General features: G+C 37.0%; 1 protein-coding gene across 1 annotated transcript; it reads right to left on the reverse strand.

Annotated features, from left to right (window-relative positions):
- Positions 1–22155: 22155 nt before the first annotated feature.
- LOC112709257 (lectin-like) lies at positions 22156–22638 on the reverse strand. The gene has a single exon (XM_025761151.1). The coding sequence runs from the start codon at positions 22636–22638 to the stop codon at positions 22156–22158; it is 483 nt and encodes a 160-aa protein (XP_025616936.1).
- Between the last annotated feature and the right edge of the window lie 451 nt (positions 22639–23089).

The following is a 23089-nucleotide window of genomic DNA, read 5'->3' on the forward strand; positions in this document are numbered from 1 at the left end:
TATGAGGCAAGCTATAGTCATCTTGTAAATCTCAGTTAGGCGGATAGTAAATGTTATGGAGTTTTTGAATAATAAATAAAGCAGAAAATAAAGATAGAGTTACTCATGTAATTCAATGGTGGAAATTTCAGATAAGTGTGTGGATATGCTTATCCCTGTTAGATTTCTGCTTTCCTACTGCCTTCCTTCAATCCTTCTTATTCCATTCCATGGCAAGCTGTATGTAGGGCATCACCGTTGTCAATGGCTACATCCCATCCTCTCAGTGAAAAAGGTCCAAATTCTCTGTCACGGCATGGCTAATCATCCGTCGGTTCTCGATCATGTTGGAATAGAATCCCTTGATTCTTTTGCGTTTGTCATCACGCCCAACAATCGCTAGTTTGAAGCTCGTCACATTCATTCAATCCCGAAATCCTACTCGAAATACCACAGACAAGGTTTAGACTTTCTGGATTCTCATGAATGCCGCCATCAATCTAGCTTATACCATGAAGATTCTGATTAAGGAATCCAAGAGATATGCACCCGGTCTAAGGTAGAACGGAAGTGGTTGTCAGTCACGCGTTCATAGGTGAGAATGATGATGAGTGTCACAGATCATCACATTCATCATGTTGAAGTGTAACGAATATCTTAGAATAAGAATAAGCGGAATTGAATAGAAAATAGTAGTAATTGTATTAAAACTCGAGGTACAGCAGAGCTCCACACCCTTAATCTTTGGTGTGTAGAAACTCCACCGTTTAAAATACATAAGTGATGGTGGTCCAGGCATGGCCGAGAGGCCAGCCCCCAATGTCTAAGATCGCATAAACTGATCAAAGATGTCTAGTACAATAGTAAAATGTCCTATTTATACTAGAATAACTACTAAGGTTTACAGAAGTAAGTAATTGATGCATAAATCCACTTTCGGGGATCACTTTGTGTGTGCTTGGGCTGAGCTTGAGCTTTACACATGCAGAGGCTTCTTTTGGAGTTGAACGCCAAGTTGTAACATGTTTTTGGCGTTCAACTCTGGTTCGTGACGTGTTTCTGGCGTTTGACTCCAAAATGCAACATGGAACTGGCGTTGAGCGCCAGTTTATGTCATCTAATCTCGAATAAAGTATGGAATATTATATATTGCTAGAAAGTTCTGGATGTCTACTTTCCAACGCCATTGAGAGCATGCCATTTAGAGTTTTGTAGCTCCGGAAAATCCATTTCGAGTGCAGGGAGGTCAGAATCCAACAGCATCAACAGTCCTTTTGTCAGCCTTTTATCAGAGTTTTGCTCAGGTCCCTCAATTTCAGCCAGAAATTACCTGAAATCATAGAAAAATACACAAACTCATAGTAAAGTCCAAAAATGTGAATTTAGCATAAAAACTAATGAAAACATCCCTAAAAGTAGCTAGATCCTACTAAAAACTACCTAAAAACAGTGTCAAAAAGCGTATAAATTATCCGCTCATCACAACACCAAACTTAACTTGTTGCTTGTCCCCAAGCAACTGAAAATCAATTAGCATAAAAAGAAGAGAATATACTATAAATCTCAAAATATCAATGAATATTAGTCCTAATATAGATGAGCGGGACTTGTAGCTTTTTGCCTCTGAATAGTTTTGGCATCTCACTTTTTCCTTTGAAGTTTAGAATGATTGGCATCTATAGGAACTTAGAATTTCAGATAGTGTTATTGATTCTCCTAGTTAAGTTTGTTGATTCTTGAACACAGCTACTTTCATGAATCTTGGTCGTGGCCCTAAGCACTTTGTTTTCCAGTATTACCACTGGATACATAAATGCCACAGACACATGACTGGATGAACCTTTTCAGATTGTGACTCAGCTTTGCTAACGTCCCTAGTTAGAGGTGTCCAGGGTTCTTAAGCACACTCTTTTTGCTTTGGATCACGACTTTAACCACTCAGTCTCAAGCTTTTCACTTGGACTGCATGCCACAAGCACATGGTTAGGGACAGCTTGATTTAGCCGCTTAGGCCTGGATTTTAGTTCCTTGGGCCTCCTATCCATTGATTCTCAAAGCTTTGGATCCTTTTTTTTACTCTTGCCTTTTGGTTTTAAGGGGCTATTGGCTTTTTCTGCTTGCTTTTTCTTTTTTTCTATATTTTTTTTGCCACTTTTTTTTTCGCAAGCTTTTGCTATTCACTGCTTTTTCTTGCTTCAAGAATCAATTTCATGATTTTTCAGATTATCAATAGCATTTCTCTTTGTTCATCATTCTTTCAAGAGCCAACAATTTTAACATTCATAAACAACAAGATCAAAAATATGCACTGTTCAAGCATTCATTCAGAAAATAAAAAGTATTGTCACCACATCAATATAATTAAACTAATTTCAAGGATGAATTCGAAACTCATGTACTTCTTGTTCTTTTGAATTAAAAACATTTTTCATTTAAGAGAGGTGAAGGATTCATGGAATTATTTATATCCTTAAGACATAGTTACTGCATACTAATGATCATGAAGTAGAGACACAAAACACAAACAAACATATAGCATAAAAATCAAAAAATAGAGAATTAAGAACAAGGAATGAGTCCATCTTAGTAAGGGTGGCGCCTTTTTGAAGGATCAATGGTGCCTTTTGAGCTCCTTTATGTCTCTTCCTTGCCTCTGTTGCTTGATCCCTAGTGATTTTGGTGCTCCTATCCTTTAGTTGCTCCCAATAATTGTGTGGAGGAAAATGTATCCCCTGAGGTATCTTAGGGATCTCTTGATTTGTAGTCAAATGCTTTACTACTGAGCTATGTACCCTTGAGATGAATCTTTCCATCTCCCATGACTCAGAGGTGGAAGCTTTTGTCTTTCCTTTTTTTTAGGTTTCTCTGCCTTAGGTGCCATCAATGGTTATGGAAAAACAAAAAATCTATGCTTTTACCACACCAAACTTAGTATGTTGCTCGCCCTCGAGCAAAAGAAGAAAGAAGAGAAGAAGAAAAAGAGGATATGGAGGAGAGGGAGAGATGTGTATGTTTCGGCCATATGGGTGGGATTGGGTGGGGAAGAGATGGATGGATGTGAGTGGTGAAGAGCTGATGGGGAAGAGAGATTGAGGTGATTGGTGAAGAAAGGAGAAGGTGAGTTGAGGTAGGTGGGGATCCTGTGGGGTCCACAGATCCTGAGGTGTCAAGGATTTAACATCCCTGCACCAATTAGGCATGTAAAATGCCATCTGAGTGCAATCCTAGCGTTTAATGCCAGATTGATGCTTGTTTCTGGCGTTAACCGCCAGCTTTATGCTTGTTCTGGGCGTTCAATGCCAGTCTGCAGCATGTTTCTGGCGTTGAACGCCAGCTTTCCTCAGTGTGCAATCCTGGCGTTTAAACACCAGATTGCTGCATGTTTCTGGCTTTCAACGCCAGATCCATGCTCTGTTCTGGCGTTGAACGCCAGCCAGATGCTCCTTACTGGCGTTTAAATGCCAGTAAGCCCTTCCTCCAGGGTGTGCTGCTTCTTCTGCTATTTTTGATTCTGTTTTTAATTTTAGTATTTGTTTTGTGACTCCACATGATCATGAACCTAATAAAACATAAAAGAACAATAAAATAAAAAATAAAAAATAAAATTAGATAAATAAAAATTGGGTTGCCTCCCAATAAGCTCTTCTTTAATGTCTCATGGAGCCACACAGGTGATCAGGTCAATGTTGTAGACTCCCAACACCAAACTTAGAGTTTGGATGTGGGGAGTCAACACCAAACTTAGAGTTTGGTTGTGGCCTCCCAACACCAAACTTAGAGTTTGATTGTGGGGGCTTTGTTTGACTCTGTATTGAGAGAAGCTTTTCATGCTTCCTCTCCATTGTTAAGGAAGAACACCCTTGGGTTTTAAACACAAGGTAGTCCCCATTCAATTGAAGGACTAATTCTCCTCTGTTAACATCTATCACAGCTCCTGCTGTGGCTAGGAAAGGTCTTCCAAGGATGATGCATTCATCCTCCTCCTTCCTAGTGTCTAAGATTATGAAATCAGCAGGGATGTAAAGGCCTTCAACCTTTACCAACACGTCCTCTACCAATCCATAAGCTTGTCTTACTGACTTATCTACCATTTGTAATGAGAATAAGGCAGGCTATACCTCAATGATCCCCAGCTTCTCTATTATAGAGAGTGGCATAAGATTTATGCCTGACCCTAGGTCACACAGAGCTTTCTCAAAGGTCATGGTGCCTATGGTATAGGGTATTACGAATTTGCCAGGGTCTTGTCTCTTTTGAGGTAAAGTTTGCTGAACCCAGGTATCTAGTTCACTACTGAGCAAGGGAGGTTCACCTTCCCAAGTCTAATTACCAAATAACTTGGTATTCAGTTTCATGATAGCTCCTAGATATTGAGCAACTTGCTCTCCAGTTACATCTTCATCCTCTTAAGAGGAAGAATAGTCTTCAGAGTATATGAATGGCAGAAGGAGGTTTAATGGAATCTCTATGGTTTCTATATGAGCCTCAGATTCCCTTGGGTCCTCAATAGGGAACTCCTTCTTGCTTGAGAGATGTCCCATGAGGTCTTCCTCATTGGGATTCACGTCCTCTCCTTCCTCTCTAGGTTCGATGATGAGCGGATAATTTATACGCTTTTTGGCATTGTTTTTAGGTAGTTTTTAGTAAGTTCAAGCTACTTTTAGGGATGTTTTCATTAGTTTTTATGTTAAATTCACATTTCTGGACTTTACTATGAGTTTGTGTGTTTTTCTGTGATTTCAGGTAATTTCTGGCTGAAATCGAGGGACTTGAGCAAAACTCTGATAGGAGGCTGACAAAGAACTGCTGATGCTATTGGAATCTGACCCCCCTACACTCGAAATGGATTTTCTGGAGTTACAGAACTCCAAATGGCGTGCTCTCAACGGTGTTGGAAGTAGACATCCAGATCTTTCCAGCAATATATAATAGTCCATACTTTATTCGGGAATTGACGACGTAAACTGGCGCTCAACGCCAGTTCCATGTTGCTGTTTGGAGTAAAATGCCAGAAACACGTCACGACCCGGAGTTGAACGCCCAAAACACGTTACAACTTGGCGTTCAACTCCAAAAGAAGCCTCAGCTCATGGATAGATCAATCTCAGCCCAAACACATACCAAGTGGGCCCCAGAAGTGGATTTATGCATCAATTACTTACTCATGTAAACCCTAGTAGCTAGTCTAATATAAATAGGATAATTTACTATTGTATTAGACATCTTTGGTCTCAGTTTTATTTTATTTTTGATCTGAGGAGACTATTGATCACGTTTTGGGGGGCTGGCCATTCGGCCATGCCTGAACCTTTCACTTATGTATTTTCAACGGTGGAGTTTCTACATACCATAGATTAAGGGTGTGGAGCTCTGCTGTACCTCAAGTTTCAATGCAATTACTATTATTTTCTATCCAATTCGAATTATTCCTATTCTAAGATATTCGTTGCACTTCAACTTGATGAATGTGATGATCCGTGACACTCATTATCATTCTCACCTATGAACGCGCGTGATTGACAACCACTTCCGTTCTACCCAAGACCGGGCGCATATCTCTTGGATTCCTTAATCAGAATCTTCGTGGTATAAGCTACAATTGTTGGCGGCATTCATGGGAATCCGGAAGGTTTAACCTTGTCTGTGGTATTCCGAGTAGGATTCCGGAATTGAATGACTGTAACGAGTTTCAAACTCCTGAAGGCTGGGCGTTAGTGACAGACGCAAAAGAATCAAGGGATTCTATTCCAACCTGATTGAGAACCGACAGATGATTAGCCGTGCTGTGACAGAGCATTTGGACCTTTTTCACTGAGAGGATGGGATGTAGCTATTGACAACAGTGATGCCTTACATACAGCTTGCCATGGAAATGAGTAAGAAGGATTGGATGAAGCAGTAGGAAAGTAGAGATTCAGGAGGAGCACAGCATCTCCATACGCCTATCTGAAATCCCCATCATTGGATTACATGAGTAACTTTATCTTTATTTTATGTTTATTATTTATTAATTTTCGAAAATCCATAATCAATTTCTATCCGCCTGACTGAGATTTACAAGATGACCATAGCTTGCTTCATACCAACAATCTTTGTGGAATCGACCCTTACTCACGTAAGGTTTATTACTTGGACGACCCAGTACACTTGCTGGTTAGTTGAACGGAGTTGTGTCCACACATAGCAAAGAGCCATTATAATTATTCCATACAACAATAAAGAGTACAACATTGATGATCACAATTTCGTCCACCAAGTTTTTGGCGCCGTTGCCGGGGATTGTTCGAGTATGGACAACTGAAGGTTCATCTTGTTGCTCATATTAGGTAATTTTCCTTTCAAAAAAAAGTTTTCAAAAAATCTTTCAAAAATTTTTCTTTATTTTCGTTTTTCTAAAGAACATTTTCAAAAAATAATAAAAGAAAATACAAAAAAATCAGAAAATCATAAAAATCAAAAAATATTTTATGTTCTTGTTTGAGTCTTGAGTGAATTTATAAGTTTGGTGTCAATTGCATGTTTTAAAAAAATTATTATTATGCATTTTTCGAAAATTCATGCATTCATAGTGTTCTTCATCATCTTCAAGTTGTTCTTGGTAAGTCTTCTTGTTTGATCTTGATGTTTTCTTGTTTTGTATCTTTTGTTATTTTTCATATGCATTTTTCGTTTGTTAGAGTCCATGCATTAAAGATTTCTAAGTTTGGCATTTTGCATGTTTTCTTTGCATAAAAAATTTTTCAAAAATATGTTCTTGATGTTCATCATGATCTTCAATAGTGTTCTTGGTGTTCATCTTGACATTCATAGTGTTCTTGCATGCATTCTTCGTTTTGATCCATAAAGAAAAGAGAAAAACACAAAAATGACGTTTTTATTTTTTTTCTCTCTCATCTTTAAAAACTCAAAAATCAAAAAAATATATTTTCCTTTTTTCTCTCCAAATTTTCAAAATTTTGGGTTGATTTGGTCAAAAATTTTTAAAATTAGTTGTTTCTTACAAGTCAAGTCAAGTTTTCAATTTTAAAAATCTTATCTTTTTAAAATCTTTTTCAAAAATCATATCTTTTTCATTTTTTTTATTATTTTCGAAAAATTCCAAATATCTTTTTCAAAATATTTTCAAAATCTTTTTCTTATCTTTATATCAAATTTTCGAAATTCCACTAACAAGTAATATGATTGATTCAAAAATTTGAAGTTTGTTACTTTCTTGTTAAGAAAGGTTCAATCTTTAAAATCTAGAATCCTATCCTTTTAAGTTTCTTGTTAGTTAAGTAATTAATTTTGATTTTAAAATTAAATCTTTTTCAACCATATCTTATCTATCTTATCTTTTTCAAAATTTATCTTTTTCAATTTTGATTTAAAAATATCTTATCTTATCTTGTCTTCTTATCTTTTCAAATTTGATTTTAATATCTTTTTAAACTAACTATTTGACTTTTTGTTTGTTTCTTATCTTTTTCAAAACCAACTAACTACCTATCCCTCTCTAATTTTCGAAAATACCTCTCTCTTTTTCAAAAATTCTTTTTAATTGTTTTAAATTTTAATTTTAATTATATCTTATCTTTAATTTTCGAAAATCACTAACCACTTTTTCAAAATTATTTTTGAAATTCTCTATCTCTCCTTCTATCTGTTTATTTATTTATTCACTAACACTTCTCTTCATCTCTCTTCATCTCAGATCACCACCTCTATCCTTACCCATTCTTCTTCACTACTCTGCCCCTACCTGTACTCTTTATCCAGACTATTCATTCTCTTTTCTTTATTCCCTTTCTTCTTCTACTAACAATAAGGAACCTCTTTACTGTGACATAGAGGATTCCTCTTTCTTTTCTTGTTCTCTTCTTTCCTATATGAGCAGGAATAAGGAAAAAGGCATCTTTGTTGAAGCTGATCCAGAACCTGAAAGGACACTGAAGAGAAAACTAAGAGAAGCTAAATTACAACAATCCAGAGGTAACCTTTCTAAAATTTTTGAACAAGAGAAGGAGATGGCAGCCAAACCCAACAACAATAATGCAAGGAGGATACTTGGTGATTTCACTAAACCAATGTCCAAATTTGATGGAAGAAGCATCTCCATTCCTGCCATTGGAGCCAACAATTTTGAGCTTAAGCCTCAACTAGTTGCTTTAATGCAACAGAACTGCAAGTTTTATGGACTTCCATCTGAAGATCCTTACCAGTTTTTAACTGAGTTCTTGCAGATTTGTGAGACTGTTAAGACAAATGGAGTAGATCCTAAAGTCTACAGGCTCATGCTTTTCCCTTTTGCTGTAAGAGACAGAGCTAGAACATGGTTGGACTCACAACCTAAAGATAGCCTGGACTCCTGGGATAAGCTGGTCACGGCCTTCTTGGATAAATTCTTTCCTCCTCAAAAGCTGAGCAAGCTTAGAGTGGATGTTCAGACCTTCAAGCAAAAAGATGGTGCATCCCTCTATGAAGCTTGGGAAAGATACAAGCAGATGACCAAAAAGTGTCCTTCTGACATGTTTTCAGAATGGACCATATTAGATATATTCTATTATGGTCTATCTGAATTTTCTAAGATGTCATTGGACCATTCTGCAGGTGGATCTATTCACCTAAAGAAAACGCCTGAAGAGGCTCAAGAACTTATTGACATGGTTGCAAATAACCAATTCATGTACACTTCTGAGAGGAATTCCATGAATAGTGGGACGCCTCAGAGGAAGAGAGTTCTTGAAATTGATACTCTGAATGCCTTATTGGCTCATAACAAAGTGTTGACTCAGCAAGTCAACATGATCTCTCAAAGTCTGAATGGATGGCAAAATGCATCCAACAGTACTAAAGAGGCAGCTTCTGAAGAAGCTTATGATCCTGAGAACCCTGCAATGGCAGAGGTTAATTACATGGGTGAACCTTATGGAAACACCTATAACTCATCATGGAGAAATCATCCAAATTTCTCATGGAAGGATCAACAAAAGCCTCAACAAGACTTTAACAATGGTGGAAGAAATAGGCTCAGTAATAACAAGCCTTTTCCATTATCTTCTCAGCAACAGACAGAAAATTTTGAACAGAGCCCCTCTAATTTAGGAAACTTACTCTCTGATCTGTCTAAGGCCACCTTAAGTTTCATGAGTGAAACAAGGTCCTCCATCAGAAATTTGGAGGCACAAGTGGGCCAGCTGAGTAAGAAAGTCATTGAAACTCCTCTCAGTATTCTCCCAAGCAATACAGAAGAGAATCCAAAAGGAGAGTGCAAGGCCATTGATGTAATCAATATGGCCGAATGCACAAAGGAGGAGAAGGACGAAAATCCTAGTGAGGAAGACCTCCTGGGACGTCTCTCAAGCAAGAAGGAGTTCCCTATTGAGGACCTAAAGGAATCTGAGGCTCATATAGAGACCATAGAGATTCCACTAAATCTCCTTCTGCCATTCATGAGCTCTGAAAACTATTCCTCCTCAGAAGAGGATGAAGATGTAATTGGAGAGCAAGTTGCTCAATATCTAGGAGCTATCATGACGCTGAATGCCAAGTTGTTTAGTAATGAGACTTAGGAAGGTGAATCCCCCTTGTTCATTAGTGAACTAGATACATGGATTCAGAAAACTCTACCTCAAAAGAGACAAGATCCTGGTAAATTCTTAATACCCTGTACCATAGGTACCATGACCTTTAACAAGGCTATTTGTGACCTGGGGTCAGGCATAAATCTTATGCCACTCTCTGTAATGGAGAAACTGGGGATCATTGAGGTACAGCCTGCCTTATTCTCACTTCAATTGGTAGACAAATCAGTAAGACAAGCTTATGGATTAGTAGAGGACGTGTTAGTAAAGGTTGAAGGCCTTTACATCCCTGCTGATTTCATAATCTTAGACACTAGGAAGGAAGAAGATGAATGTATCATCCTTGGAAGACCCTTCCTAGCCACAGCAGAAGCTGTGATTAATAATAGCAGAGGAGAATTAGTCCTTCAATTGAATGGGGACTACCTTGTGTTTAAAGCTCAAGGACCTTCCTCTGCAACCATGGAGAGGAAGCATGAAAAGCTTCTCTCAGTACAGAGTCAAAAAGAGCCCCCACAGTCAAACTCTAAGTTTGGTGTTAGGAGGCCACAACCAAACTCTAAGTTTGGTGTTGAGAAGCCCTCTCATTCAAACTCTAAGTTTGGTGTTGGGAGGCCCTCATCATGCTCTGAATATCTATGAGGCTCCATGAGAACTCACTGTCAAGCTAATGACACTAAAGAAACGCTTGTTGGGAGGCAACCCAATTTTTATATATCTAATTTTAATTTTATTTTATTGTTATTTTGTGTTTTATTAGGTTCATGATCATGTAGAGTCACGAAAAAAATACTAAAATTAAAAACAGAATCAAAAATAGTAGAAGAAAAATCACAACCTGGAGGAAGGACTTACTGACGTTTAAACGCCAGTAAGGTGCATCTGGATGGCGTTCAACGCCAGAACAGAGCATGTTTCTGGCGCTAAACGCCAGAAACAAGCAACATCCTGGCATTTGAACGCCAGGAATATGCCTTGAGGAAAGCTGGCGCTGAACGCCAGTAACAAGCATGGAACCGGCGTTCAACGCCAGAAACATGCTACACATGGGCGTTGAACGCCCAGAGTGTGCATCACTTCGGCGTTTAAATGCCAGAATGGTGTGCAAAGGCATTTTACATGCCTAATTGGTGCAGGATGTAAATTCTTGACACCTCAGGATCTGTGGACCCCACAGGATCATCTCAGGATCTGTGGACCCCACAGGATCATCTCAGGATTTGTGGACCCCACAGGATCCCCACCTAACATATTCTCCCCTCTTCTCAACATTCATTCTCTCTTTCCAATAAACACACTTCCCTAAAAACCCTTCACCAATCACCTTAAACCTCTCTTCCCAATTACCCCCTTCACCACTCACATCCATCCACTCTTCCCCATAAACCCCACCCACCTTCAAAATTCAAAAATCTTTCCCACCTAAACCCACCCTAAATGACCGAAACTACACCCACTCCCCTCCCTATATATACCCTTCCATTCTACTTTATTTTCACACAACACAAACCCCCTCTTCTACACCTTGACCGAAACACCTTCCCTCACTCTCCTCCATATTTTCTTCTTCTTCTTCTCTTCTTTCTTCTCTTACTCGAGGGCAAGCAATATTTTAAGTTTGGTGTGGTCAAAGCATAATCTTTTTGTTTTTCCATTACCATCAATGGCACCTAAGGCCGGAGAATCCTCTAGAAAAGGAAAAGGGAAGACAAAAGCTTCCACCTCCGAGTCATGGGAGATGGAAAGATTCATCTCCAAAAGCCATCAAGACCACTTCTATGATGTTGTGACAAAGAAGAAGGTGATCCCTGAGGTCCCTTTCAAACTCAAGAAAATGAGTATCCGGAGATCCGACATTAAATCCAAAGAAGAGGTTGGGAAGTCCTAACCAACCCCATGCAACAAGTCGGAATCTTAATGGTTCAAGAGTTCTATGCCAATGCATGGATCACTAGGAACCATGATCAAAGTGTGAATCCGAGTCCAAAGAATTATCTCACAATGGTTCGGGGGAAATACTTAGATTTTAGTCCAGAAAATGTGAGGTTGGCATTCCACTTGCCCATGATGCAAGGAGATGAACGCCCCTACACTAGAAGGGTCAACTTTAATCAAAGGTTGGACCAAGTCCTTATGGACATATGTGTGGAAGGAGCTCAATGGAAAAGAGACTCCAAAGGCAAGCCGGTTCAACTAAGAAGACTGGACCTCAAGCCTGTGGCTAGAGGGTGGTTAGAGTTCATTCAACGCTCCATCATCCCCACTAGCAACCGATCTGAAGTTACTGTGGATCGGGCCATCATGATTCATAGCATCATGATTGGAGAGGAAGTAGAAGTTCATGAAGTCATCTCCCATGAATTCTACAAAATAGCCGAAAAGTCCTCCACCATGGCAAGGCTAGCTTTTCCTCATCTTATTTGCCATCTATGTTACTCAGCTGGAGTTATCATATAAGGAGACATCCTCATTGAGGAGGATAAGCCCATCACCAAGAAGAGGATGGAGCAAGCAAGAGAGACCCTCCACGAATCTCAAGAGATGCATAAGGAAGCTCATCATCAAGAAATCCCTGAGATGCCTCAAGGGATGCACTTTCCTCCCAACAACTATTGGGAACAACTCAACACTTCCCTAGAAGATTTGAGCTACAATGTGGAACAATTAAGGGTGGAACATCATGAGCACTCCATCATTCTCCATGAAATAAGAGAAGATCAAAAAGCAATTAGGGAGGAGCAACAAAGGCAAGGAAGGGACATAGAAGAGCTTAAGGACATTGTTGGTCCTTCAAGAAGAAGACGCCACTAAGGTGGATTCATTCCTTGTTCTTACTTTTCTGCTGTTCGGTTTTTATATTATATGTTTATCTATGTTTTGTGTCTCTACTTCATGATCATTAGTGATTTAGTAACTATGTCTTAAAGTTATGAATAATTCCATTAATCCTTCACCTCTCTTAAATGAAAAATGTTTTTAATTCAAAAGAACAAAGAAGTACATGAATTCCGAATTTATCCTTGAATTTAGTTTAATTATATTGATGTGGTGACAATACTTTTATTTTCTGAATGAATGCTTAAACAGTTCATATTTTTGATCTTGTTATTTATGAATGTTAAAACTGTTGGCTCTTGAAAGAATGATGAATAAAGAGAAATGTTATTGATAATATGAAAAATCATGAAATTGATTCTTGAACTAGGAAAAAGCAGTGAAAAACAAAATCTTGCAAAAAAAAATATGGCGAAAAAAATAGAAAGAAAAAGAAATAGCAAGCAGAAAAAGCCAATAGCCCTTAAAACCAAAAGGCAAGGGTAAAAAGGATCCAAGGCTTTGAGCATCAATGGATAGGAGGGCCCAAGGAAATAAAATCCAGGCCTTAGCGGCTGAATTAAGCTGTCCCTAACCATGTGCTTGTGTCATGAAGGTCCAAGTGAAAAGCTTGAGACTGAGTGGTTAAAGTCGTGATCCAAAGCAAAAAGAGTGTGCTTAAGAGCTCTGGACACCTCTAACTGGGGACTCTAGCAAAGCTGAGTCACAATCTGAAAAGGTTCACCCAGTCATGTGTCTGTGGCATTTATGTATCCGGTGGTAATACTGAAAAACAAAGTGCTTAGGGCCACGGCCAAGACTCATAAGTATCTGTGTTCAAGAATCAACATACTTAACTAGGAGAATCAATAACACCATCCAAAATTCTAAGTTCCTAGAGAAGCCAATCATTCTGAACTTCAAAGGAAAAAGTGAGATGCCAAAACTGTTCAGAAGCAAAAAGCTACAAGTCCCGCTCATCTAATTAGAATTAATATTCATTGATATTTTGGAATTTATAGTATATTCTCTTCTTTTTATCCTATTTGATTTTTATTTGCTTGGGGACAAGCAACAATTTAAGTTTGGTGTTGTGATGAGCAGATAATTTATACGCTTTTTGGCATTGTTTTTTGGTAGATTTTAGTAAGTTCAAGCTACTTTTATGTTGAATTCACATTTCTGGACTTTACTATGAGTTTGTGTATTTTTCTGTGATCTCAGGTAATTTCTGGCTGAAATTGAGGGACTTGAGCAAAACTCTGATAGGAGGCTGACAAAAGACTGCTGATGCTATTGGAATCTGACCTCCCTGCACTCGAAAAGGATTTTCTGGAGCTACAGAACTCCAATGGTGCGCTCTCAATGGCGTTGGAAAGTAGACATCCAGAGCTTTCCAGCAATATATAATAGTCCATACTTTATTCGGGAATTAACAACGTAAACTGGCGCTCAACGCCAGTTCCATGTTGCTGTCTGGAGTAAAACGCCAGAAACACGTCACGACCCGGAGTTGAACGCCCAAAACACGTTACAACTTGGCGTTCAACTCCAAAAGAAGCCTCAGCTCGTGGATAGATCAAGCTCAGCCCAAACACACACCAAGTGGGCCCCGGAAGTGGATTTATGCATCAATTACTTACTCATGTAAACCCTAGTAGCTAGTCTAGTATAAATATGATAATTTACTATTGTATTAGACATCTTTGGTCTCAGTTTTATTTTATTTTTCATCTGAGGAGACTATTGATCACATTTTGGGGGGCTGGCCATTCAGCCATGCCTGAACCTTTCACTTATATATTTTCAACGGTGGAGTTTCTACACACCATAGATTAAGGGTGTGGAGCTCTGCTGTACCTCAAGTTTCAATGCAATTACTATTATTTTCTATCCAATTCGAATTATTCCTATTCTAAGATATTCGTTGCACTTCAACTTGATGAATGTGATGATCCGTGACACTCATTATCATTCTCACCTATGAACGCGCGTGATTGACAACCACTTCTGTTCTACCCTAGACCGGGCGCATATCTCTTGGATTCCTTAATCAGAATCTTCGTGGTATAAGCTAGAATTGATGGCGGCATTCATGGGAATCCGGAAGGTTTAACCTTGTCTATGGTATTCCGAGTAGGATTCCAGAATTGAATGACTGTGACGAGCTTCAAACTCCTGAAGGCTGGGCGTTAGTGACAGACACAAAAGAATCAAGGGATTCTATTCCAACCTGATTGAGAACCGACAGATGATTAGCCGTGCTGTGACAGAGCATTTGGACCTTTTTCACTGAGAGGATGGGATGTAGCCATTGACAACGGTGATGCCCTACATACAGCTTGCCATGGAAAGGAGTAAGAAGGATTGGATGAAGCAGTAGGAAAGCAGAGATTCAGGAGGAGCACAGCATCTCTATACGCCTATCTGAAATCCCCATCATTGGATTACATGAGTAACTTTATCTTTATTTTATGTTTATTATTTATTAATTTTCGAAAATCTATAATTAATTTCTCTTACAGCAAAAGGGAAAAGCATGAGCCTGTAGACTTCCGGATCTACTCCATTAGTCTTAACAGTCTCACAGATCTGCAAGAACTCAGTTAAGAACTGGTAGGGATCTTCTGATGGAAGTCCATGAAACTTGCAGTTTTGTTGCATTAGAGCAACTAATTGAGGTTTCAGCTCAAAATTGTTTGCTCCAATGGCAGGAATTGAGATGCTTCTTCCATCAAACTTGGACGTAGATGTAGTATAATCACCAAGCATCCTTCTTGCATTATTGTTGTTGGGTTCGGCTGCCATCTCCTTTTCTTGTTCAAAAATTTCAGCAAGGTTGTCTCTGGATTGTTGTAATTTAGCTTCTCTTAGTTTCCTCTTCAGAGTCCTTTCAGGTTCTGGATCAACTTCAACAAGAATGCCTTTTTCCTTGTTCCTGCTCATATGAAAGAGAAGAGAACAGAAAAAGAAGAGGAATCCTCTATGTCACAGTAAAGAGGTTCCTTATTGTTAGTAGGAGAAGAAAGGGAATAAGAGTGAAGAAGAATGAATAATCCAAACACAAGGGTGAGGATAGAGGCAGTGATTTGAGATGAAGAGAAGTGTTAGTGAATGAATAAATAAATAGAATAAGATGAGAGATAGAAGTTTTTGAAAATAATTTTGAAAAGGAGTTAATGATTTTCGAAAATTAAGATAAGAAATAAAATTAAAATTAAAATTTAAAACAATTAATTAATTAAAAAAAGAATTTTTTTTTGAAAAAGAGGGAGGTATTTTCGAAAATTAGAGAGAGAAAAGTTGTTAAGAAGTTTTGAAAAAGATAGGAAACAAACAAAAAGTCAAATAGTTAGTTGAAAAATATTTGAAAATCAAATTTGAAAAGATAAGAAGATAAGAAGATAAGAAGTTGGAAAAAATATTTTAAATTCAAAATTTTGAAAAAGATAAAAATTTGAAAAAGATATGATATAAAAGATATGATAAAAAGATATGATTAAAAAGATTTAATTTTTAAAATTAAAATTGATTACTTGACTAACAAGAAACTAAAAGATATGATTCTAGAATTTAAAGATTGCACATTTCTTAACAAGAAAGTAATAAACTTCAAATTTTTGAATCAATCACATCATTTGTTGGTTAAGTTTCGAAAATTTTGAAATAAAATTAAGAAAAATATTTTGAAAAATTAAAATAAAAAAATCGAAAATAAATAAAAAATGAAAAAAGAATTGATTTTTGAAAAAGATTTTGAAAAGATAAGATTTTTAAAATTGAAAATTTGACTTGACTTACAAGAAACAACTAATTTTAAAAATTTGTGACTAAGTCAACTCAAATTTTGGAAATTTTGAGAGAAAAAGAAAAAGATATTTTTTTATTTTTATTTTTTTGAATTTTTAATGATGAGAGAGAGAAACATAATTATGACCCAAAACATGAGGATTTTGGATCAAAACCAATTATGTATGCAAGAACACTATGAATGTCAAGATGAACACCAAGAACACTTTGAAGATCATGATGAACATCAAGAATATATTTTTGAAAAATTTTTTATGCAAAGAAAACATGCAAGACACCAAACTTAGAAATCTTTAATGCTTAGACAATATGAATGAAAAGATGCACATGAAAAACAATAAAAGACACAAAACAAGAAAACATCAAGATCAAACAAGAAGACTTACCAAGAATAACTTGAAGATCATGAAGAACACTATGAATGCATAAATTTTCGAAAATTGCAAGAACAAAATGAATATGCAATTGACACCAAACTTAAAACATGACACAAGACTCAAACAAGAAACACAAAAATATTTTTGATTTTTTTAATTTTATTATTTTTTTATTTTTTCTTTTATTTTTTTCGAAAAACATATAGGAAAAATAAAATAAGAAATTCAAAATTTTTAATAAGAATTCCAAGAATCTTTCAATGTTAGCCTAAAGCTCCAATCCAAGGGTTGGGCATGGCTTAATAGACAGCCAGCTTTAGGATATTAATCAGGCATGCAACAGCTGATATTTCATCCAACTCCATATACATACCATTTTATGTTAACAAGTGGAAGCCTCAATCCAATTGAGTTAGACATGGCTTTTCAGCCAGCCAAGCTTCAACATGCTTCATGAAACACTAGAATTCATTCTTAAAAAATTTTGAAAAATTTTCGAAAACAGGTGAGAACATTTTGAAAAATGTTTTGAAAAAATATATATTTTTTGAAAACATTTTGAAAAGAAAATAAAAAGAAAATTACCTAATCTGAGCAACAAGATGAACCGTCAGTTGTCCAAACTCGAACAATCCCCGGCAACGGCGCCAAAAACTTGGTGCACGAAATTGTGATCATCAACAATGGCACCAAAAACTTGGTAGCGCTCTCAAATGTGAATCACACTTAGTCACAACTCCGCACAACTAACCAGCAAGTGCAATGGGTCGTCCAAGTAATACCTTATGTGAGTAAGGGTCTATCCCACGGAGATTGTTGGTATGAGGCAAGCTATAGTCATCTTGTAAATCTCAGTTAGGTGGATAGTAAATGTTATGGAGTTTTCGAATAATAAATAAAGCAGAAAATAAAGATAGAGTTACTCATGTAATTCAATGGTGGGAATTTCAGATAAGTGTGTGGAGATACTTGTCCCTGTTGGATCTCTGCTTTCCTACTGCCTTCCTTCAATCCTTCTTATTCATTTCCATGGCAAGCTGTATGTAGGGCATCACCATTGTCAATGGCTACATCCCATCCTCTCAGTGAAAAAGGTCCAAATGCTCTGTCACGGCACGGCTAATCATTTGTCGGTTTTCGATCATGTTGGAATAGAATCCGTTGATTCTTTTGCGTTTGTCATCACGCCCAACAATCGCGAGTTTGAAGCTCGTCACAGTCATTCAATCCCTGAATCCTACTCGGAATACCACAGACAAGGTTTAGACTTTTCGGATTCTCATGAATGCCGCCATCAATCTAGCTTATACCACGAAGATTCTGATTAAGGAATCCAAGAGATATGTGCCCGGTCTAAGGTAGAACAGAAGTGGTTGTCAGTCACGCGTTCATAGGTGAGAATGATGATGAGTGTCACGGATCATCACATTCATCATGTTGAAGTGCAACGAATATCTTAGAATAAGAATAAGTGGAATTGAATAGAAAATAGTAGTAATTGCATTAAAACTCGAGGTACAGCAGAGCTCCACACCCTTAATCTTTGGTGTGTAGAAACTCCAACGTTGAAAATACATAAGTGATGGTGGTTCAGGCATGGCCGAGAGGCCAGCCCCCAATGTCTAAGATCGCATAAACTGATCAAAGATGTCTAATACAATAGTAAAATTTCCTATTTATACTAGACTAGCTACTAAGGTTTACAGAAATAAGTAATTGATGCAGAAATCCACTTTCGGGGCCCACTTGGTGTGTGCTTGGGCTGAGCTTGAGCTTTACACGTCCAAAGGCTTCTTTTGGAGTTGAACGCCAAGTTGTAACGTGTTTTTGGTGTTCAACTCTGGTTCGTGACGTGTTTCTGGCGTTTGACTCCAGAATGCAACATGGAACTGGCGTTGAGAGCCAGTTTACGTCATCTAATCTCGAGTAAAGTATGAACTATTATATATTGCTAGAACGCTCTGGATGTCTACCTTCCAACGCCGTTGAGAACGCACCATTTGAAGTTCTGTAGCTCCAGAAAATTTATTTCGAGTGCAGGGAGGTCAGAATCCAACAACATCAGCAGTCCTTTTGTCAGCCTTTTATCAGAGTTTTGCTCAGGTCCCTCAATTTCTGCCAGAAATTATCTGAAATCACAAAAAAAACACACAAACTCATAGTAAAGTCCATAAATGAGAATTTAGCATAAAAACTTATGAAAACATCCCTAAAAGTAGCTAGATCCTACTAAAAACTACCTAAAAACAGTGCCAAAAAGCGTATAAATTATCCGCTCATCATGGCCATGCAGCTAGACAACGCGCACGCGCACATTGCTAAAAAGTCCATCGGCGCGCACGTTTACCTGGCGCGTACGCATGACATGCGTGACGTACTGCAACTGCAGAAATTGCTGGCGGCGAGTTCTAGGCTATTTTTGGCCCAATTTTTTGTCCAGAAAACACAGAATAGAAGCTACAGAATGGGAGAATCAGATCATTGATTCAGACACTTTTCATTCACACAATTTTAGGTTTTAGATGTAGATTCTAAAGAGAAAGGATCTCTCCTCTCTCTAGGTTTTATGATTTAGGATTTAGGATTTCTTCTTTCAAATTCTTCTCAATTCCAGGTTCAATGTTCCTTTAATTTATTAATGCAAAGAGTACTTTTCTATTTAATTTTATTATTTGTTTAATTGCTTCCATTAATTTTAATTAGCATGTTCCCTCTTTACTTCTTTTGTGGTTTATTAAAATGGCATTTATGTTAACCAAGTAGATCCCAACTTGATTTTGGAGTTGATTAATATTTGAGACCCTTGAGTTGGAATACTCAAGAGTTAATTGGTAATTAGAAGTTGTTGGGCAGCTTTCTAGTTACTAACATTAACCCTTCCCAAGGGAATGGATTATTTTCTTGTGAATAGAAGTTGGCTCTCAACTTGACTTTCCTTTATTCAATGAAGGATAACCAAGTGGAACAACAACCTATTACTAATTAATCTTGGGAAATCCAACAAGGATAGAACTTCAGATTAATCTTCTCCTAGTCAAGGCTTTCTATTTTAATTACATAAAACCTCTTGTTAATTTTCATTTCTTTAATTTATAATTAATTATTTTATCATTTCTCACTCTAAAAATTCTCAGAAAAACCCACAACCAATAGTAACACACTTTTCTGTAAATCCTTGAGAGACGACCCGAGGTTTAAATACTTCGGTTATTACCTTTATTGGGTTTGCTTTAGTGACAAACAAGTTTTTGTACAAAAGAATTCTTTGCTGGTTTAGAAGCTATACTTTACGAGACTTTATTTGTAAAATTCTAGACCACGCAGAAATTCGTTCGTCAAGCGGCGACGACAGTGACTCCACGAACGGCGACTAGGCGCAGCAGCGCGAATAGTGCCTCCTCCGTCTTCCTCGGTCTTCCTCCCTTCACGCGTTTGTCTCTTCTGTGCATCCTCAGTGTCGTTCGTTATGGGAGATGCGACGGCAATAGAAGCGGACAATGACCCACTCGTAATGAAGACGATGACAGCGGTGGCTTCCCTCGGTGACAGTAGAATGCGAACTGATGGCGGCGCTGGAGGCACAGCAGCGCTCGTTCCTCGACCAGCTCTTCCTCTCGCTCAACATCTCCCCCTTCTTGACGGCGACACGACAGCGCGGCGGCCATGATTTCAGGCCGGCACCTTCCTCCATCTTCCCCCTCTCATTCTCTTACTCTCTGATTTAAGCTTCCCCCTTTCTTTTCCTTTCTTTCCCTCTCTGTTCTTCCCTTTCTCTTGCCATATGTGTGTTTTTGTGTCATGTGTGCATTTGGAAAAAAGGGGTGTGGGCTTGGGAGGATTTAGGGTTAGGGTGAGTGACAATGAGTGAGTGCGTGTGGGTAGGGTTAGGGTAAAATTAGGGTTAGTATTTTCAATTTGAGAATTAGAGTTTAGTTTTGAAAAAATATAGAATTAGATATTTTTGGATAAATTGAGATTTGATCATTTTAATTAAATTAGGATATAGAATATTAAATATTTATGATAATTATGTAAGTTTTATTAATTTTAAATTTAAAATCTCATCACTTTGATTTAATTATTTTTTGATAAATAATTTTTTGAAAATAAAATAATGAATAATTATAATAAATCACAAATAATTTATTATTTATTTTTTAACAACCAGAAATTTTACATGCTTAATAATGAGTGTTGGGTTATGATTGGTGTAGAATTTTAGTAGAGAGAAGGAAAGAGCTAGAACTCTATATTTTGTTCTTAAGGAAGTTTTTCAAAAATTTATTTAAATGTAAAAATATATTAAATTTTAGAGTGATAATGAAACAAAAAATAATATTTATTATAAATTTATCTTAAATAAGAGAAGGAGGGTGACCCAGCGAGCGGTTTTACTTTCTACAATGAGTAAAAATTATATATTAGTTTTATAAAAAAGTTATAAAATAATATGTACCATTTTTAAAAATTAATCATTTAATCTTTAATTTTTTATAAAAAATAATTAATTAATATAAATAATATTTTAAAAAATTAAATTTTTAAAACAAAATAAAATTATTTTAAAGATTTTAATATTTCAAAATAATTTTTTTAGTTACAAATTTTCTTGTATTTTGTGACATTATTTTTTTGTTACAAAATAATTAGAGATTTTGAAACAAATAGATATTTTGTTACAAAATATTTTGAACTTATGCAACAGCTTCATCTTTTGTTACAAAATATTATAGAATTTTGTAACAAAACACCGGTTCATTACAAAAACCAATATAATTTGTAACAAATTAGATTGTTGTTACAAAACATTATTTTTATGTAACAATCACTAATTTTTGTTACAAAAAAAATAATTTTTTGTATCAATTTTAAATTTGTTACAAAGTTTTTGTTACAAATGTTTTATTTTTTTGTAGTGATTGGAGATCTAAAAACTGTATAAAAATAACTTTCAAGCTTCATCGTATATACAGTTTGATATCTTAAATATTTTGTCGCTCTAACTCATTAACTTTTGGCACTTGGTCATTTGTCAATGTAATTAACTAAAAATATAATCTATTCAAAACGATATTTTATATTACTTTTTAAGAGAAGGAAAAAAAGGAAACAAAAACAGAAACACAAACACAAAGAAAAGCAAGCATATATCATTGAAGACAACAAACTAAACCCAGACAAAGAAAGATGGACGAAATTCACATTGAAGAGACCAATGACAATAGTGGACTACCCTTATTGCCTTATCCGTAGTGACATATCACTTACTAAGAGAAACTAAAGACTAGTAGTCTTGTCCTTATTTACTCAAATTAAAATTAAAAACACAACACAATCCGCGATAAGATATGAAGAGGGTCGCCTTATTCAATATTCATCGTTGTTCCTCTTCAGTTTGACTTAAAAGTCCAAGATAAAATCTCGGTATTTTGCGAGTATTGCCCAGTAGAAGCAGATAGCCCTACCGCAACCTTTTGAGGAAGCTTAGTGCTCAAGTCGACGTCGTAAGAAAGAGTGTTAGGTTGGTTGTCGAGATATGTAGAAACACTGACAGTTATCCTCTTAAGGGCAGAGTTATATGTTATCTTTGCAGTGGTTACGGCTCCATCATGTCAGTTCCAGAAACCAGTGGCCGATGACCTGATAGAGTTGATATTAATTCTGATGTGGGGACCACTAGGATCCCCAATCTCAACATTGGAAAAGGTATCAAATTCAACAGCAACAACCTTGGCTGATGCATCGTTAAAGAGGCCGAGAAACATCCCAGAAGATTCAGGTGGAATTTCAGTGTCAGCATTAGCAAGGAAGAAGGCAAGACCGTCACCAGGTCCGGGAGCAAATTCACTACTGTAGGGTTTTGAGATGCGAAAGACGAAGGTGGTTTCAAAGCCTGCTCGAAAACCACTGTGGTCGTACAGGTGCACAGGGTCGGAGAATAAAACTCGGCCAACTTTATTTCCTAGTGGGTTGCCATCGCTGTCCAAGTTGGTGAGTCGAATGACATTGTGATCGGTAATGGTTGCATCTCCTTGGAATTTGATCTCTTTGGAGTTCGTGGGGGCAAATTTGTGCAAGTTAAATGAGACACCCATGGCTATGGCTTTGTAGTTTTTGGAAATGAAATGAGATGTGAGTTTGGGTTGGGATGCCAAGCCTACCACAGCAGCTCGGTATTTATAGTGTGGCGATTGGAGTAAGTACACCTTATTAGCTTCTTAATTAGGTACGTAGTTTCGTATGCATGGCCTCTAACAACCATTAACACAATACGTCACGTCCATGCGGTAACATATATGGTGTCACCCTCTAGCCTCATCAATGCTTCTATGTAAAACACACGTGATTCAGATTCAATTATGGATTTTTTAACATAAGCTGTCAAATTATAAAGGATTATTATAATCTAAGAGCCCTTAAACTAGACTTATTATAATAAGACCGTGCTAATATAGTCTCTCCAATCTTATTTATTTATACATACTACACTACAAATTAAATTATTTTTAATCCTACACATGACAAGAGAAGATAATCAATGAGAAA

This window comes from Arachis hypogaea, chromosome 9, assembly GCF_003086295.3.
Source record: "Arachis hypogaea cultivar Tifrunner chromosome 9, arahy.Tifrunner.gnm2.J5K5, whole genome shotgun sequence".
Lineage (NCBI taxonomy): Eukaryota > Viridiplantae > Streptophyta > Magnoliopsida > Fabales > Fabaceae > Arachis > Arachis hypogaea.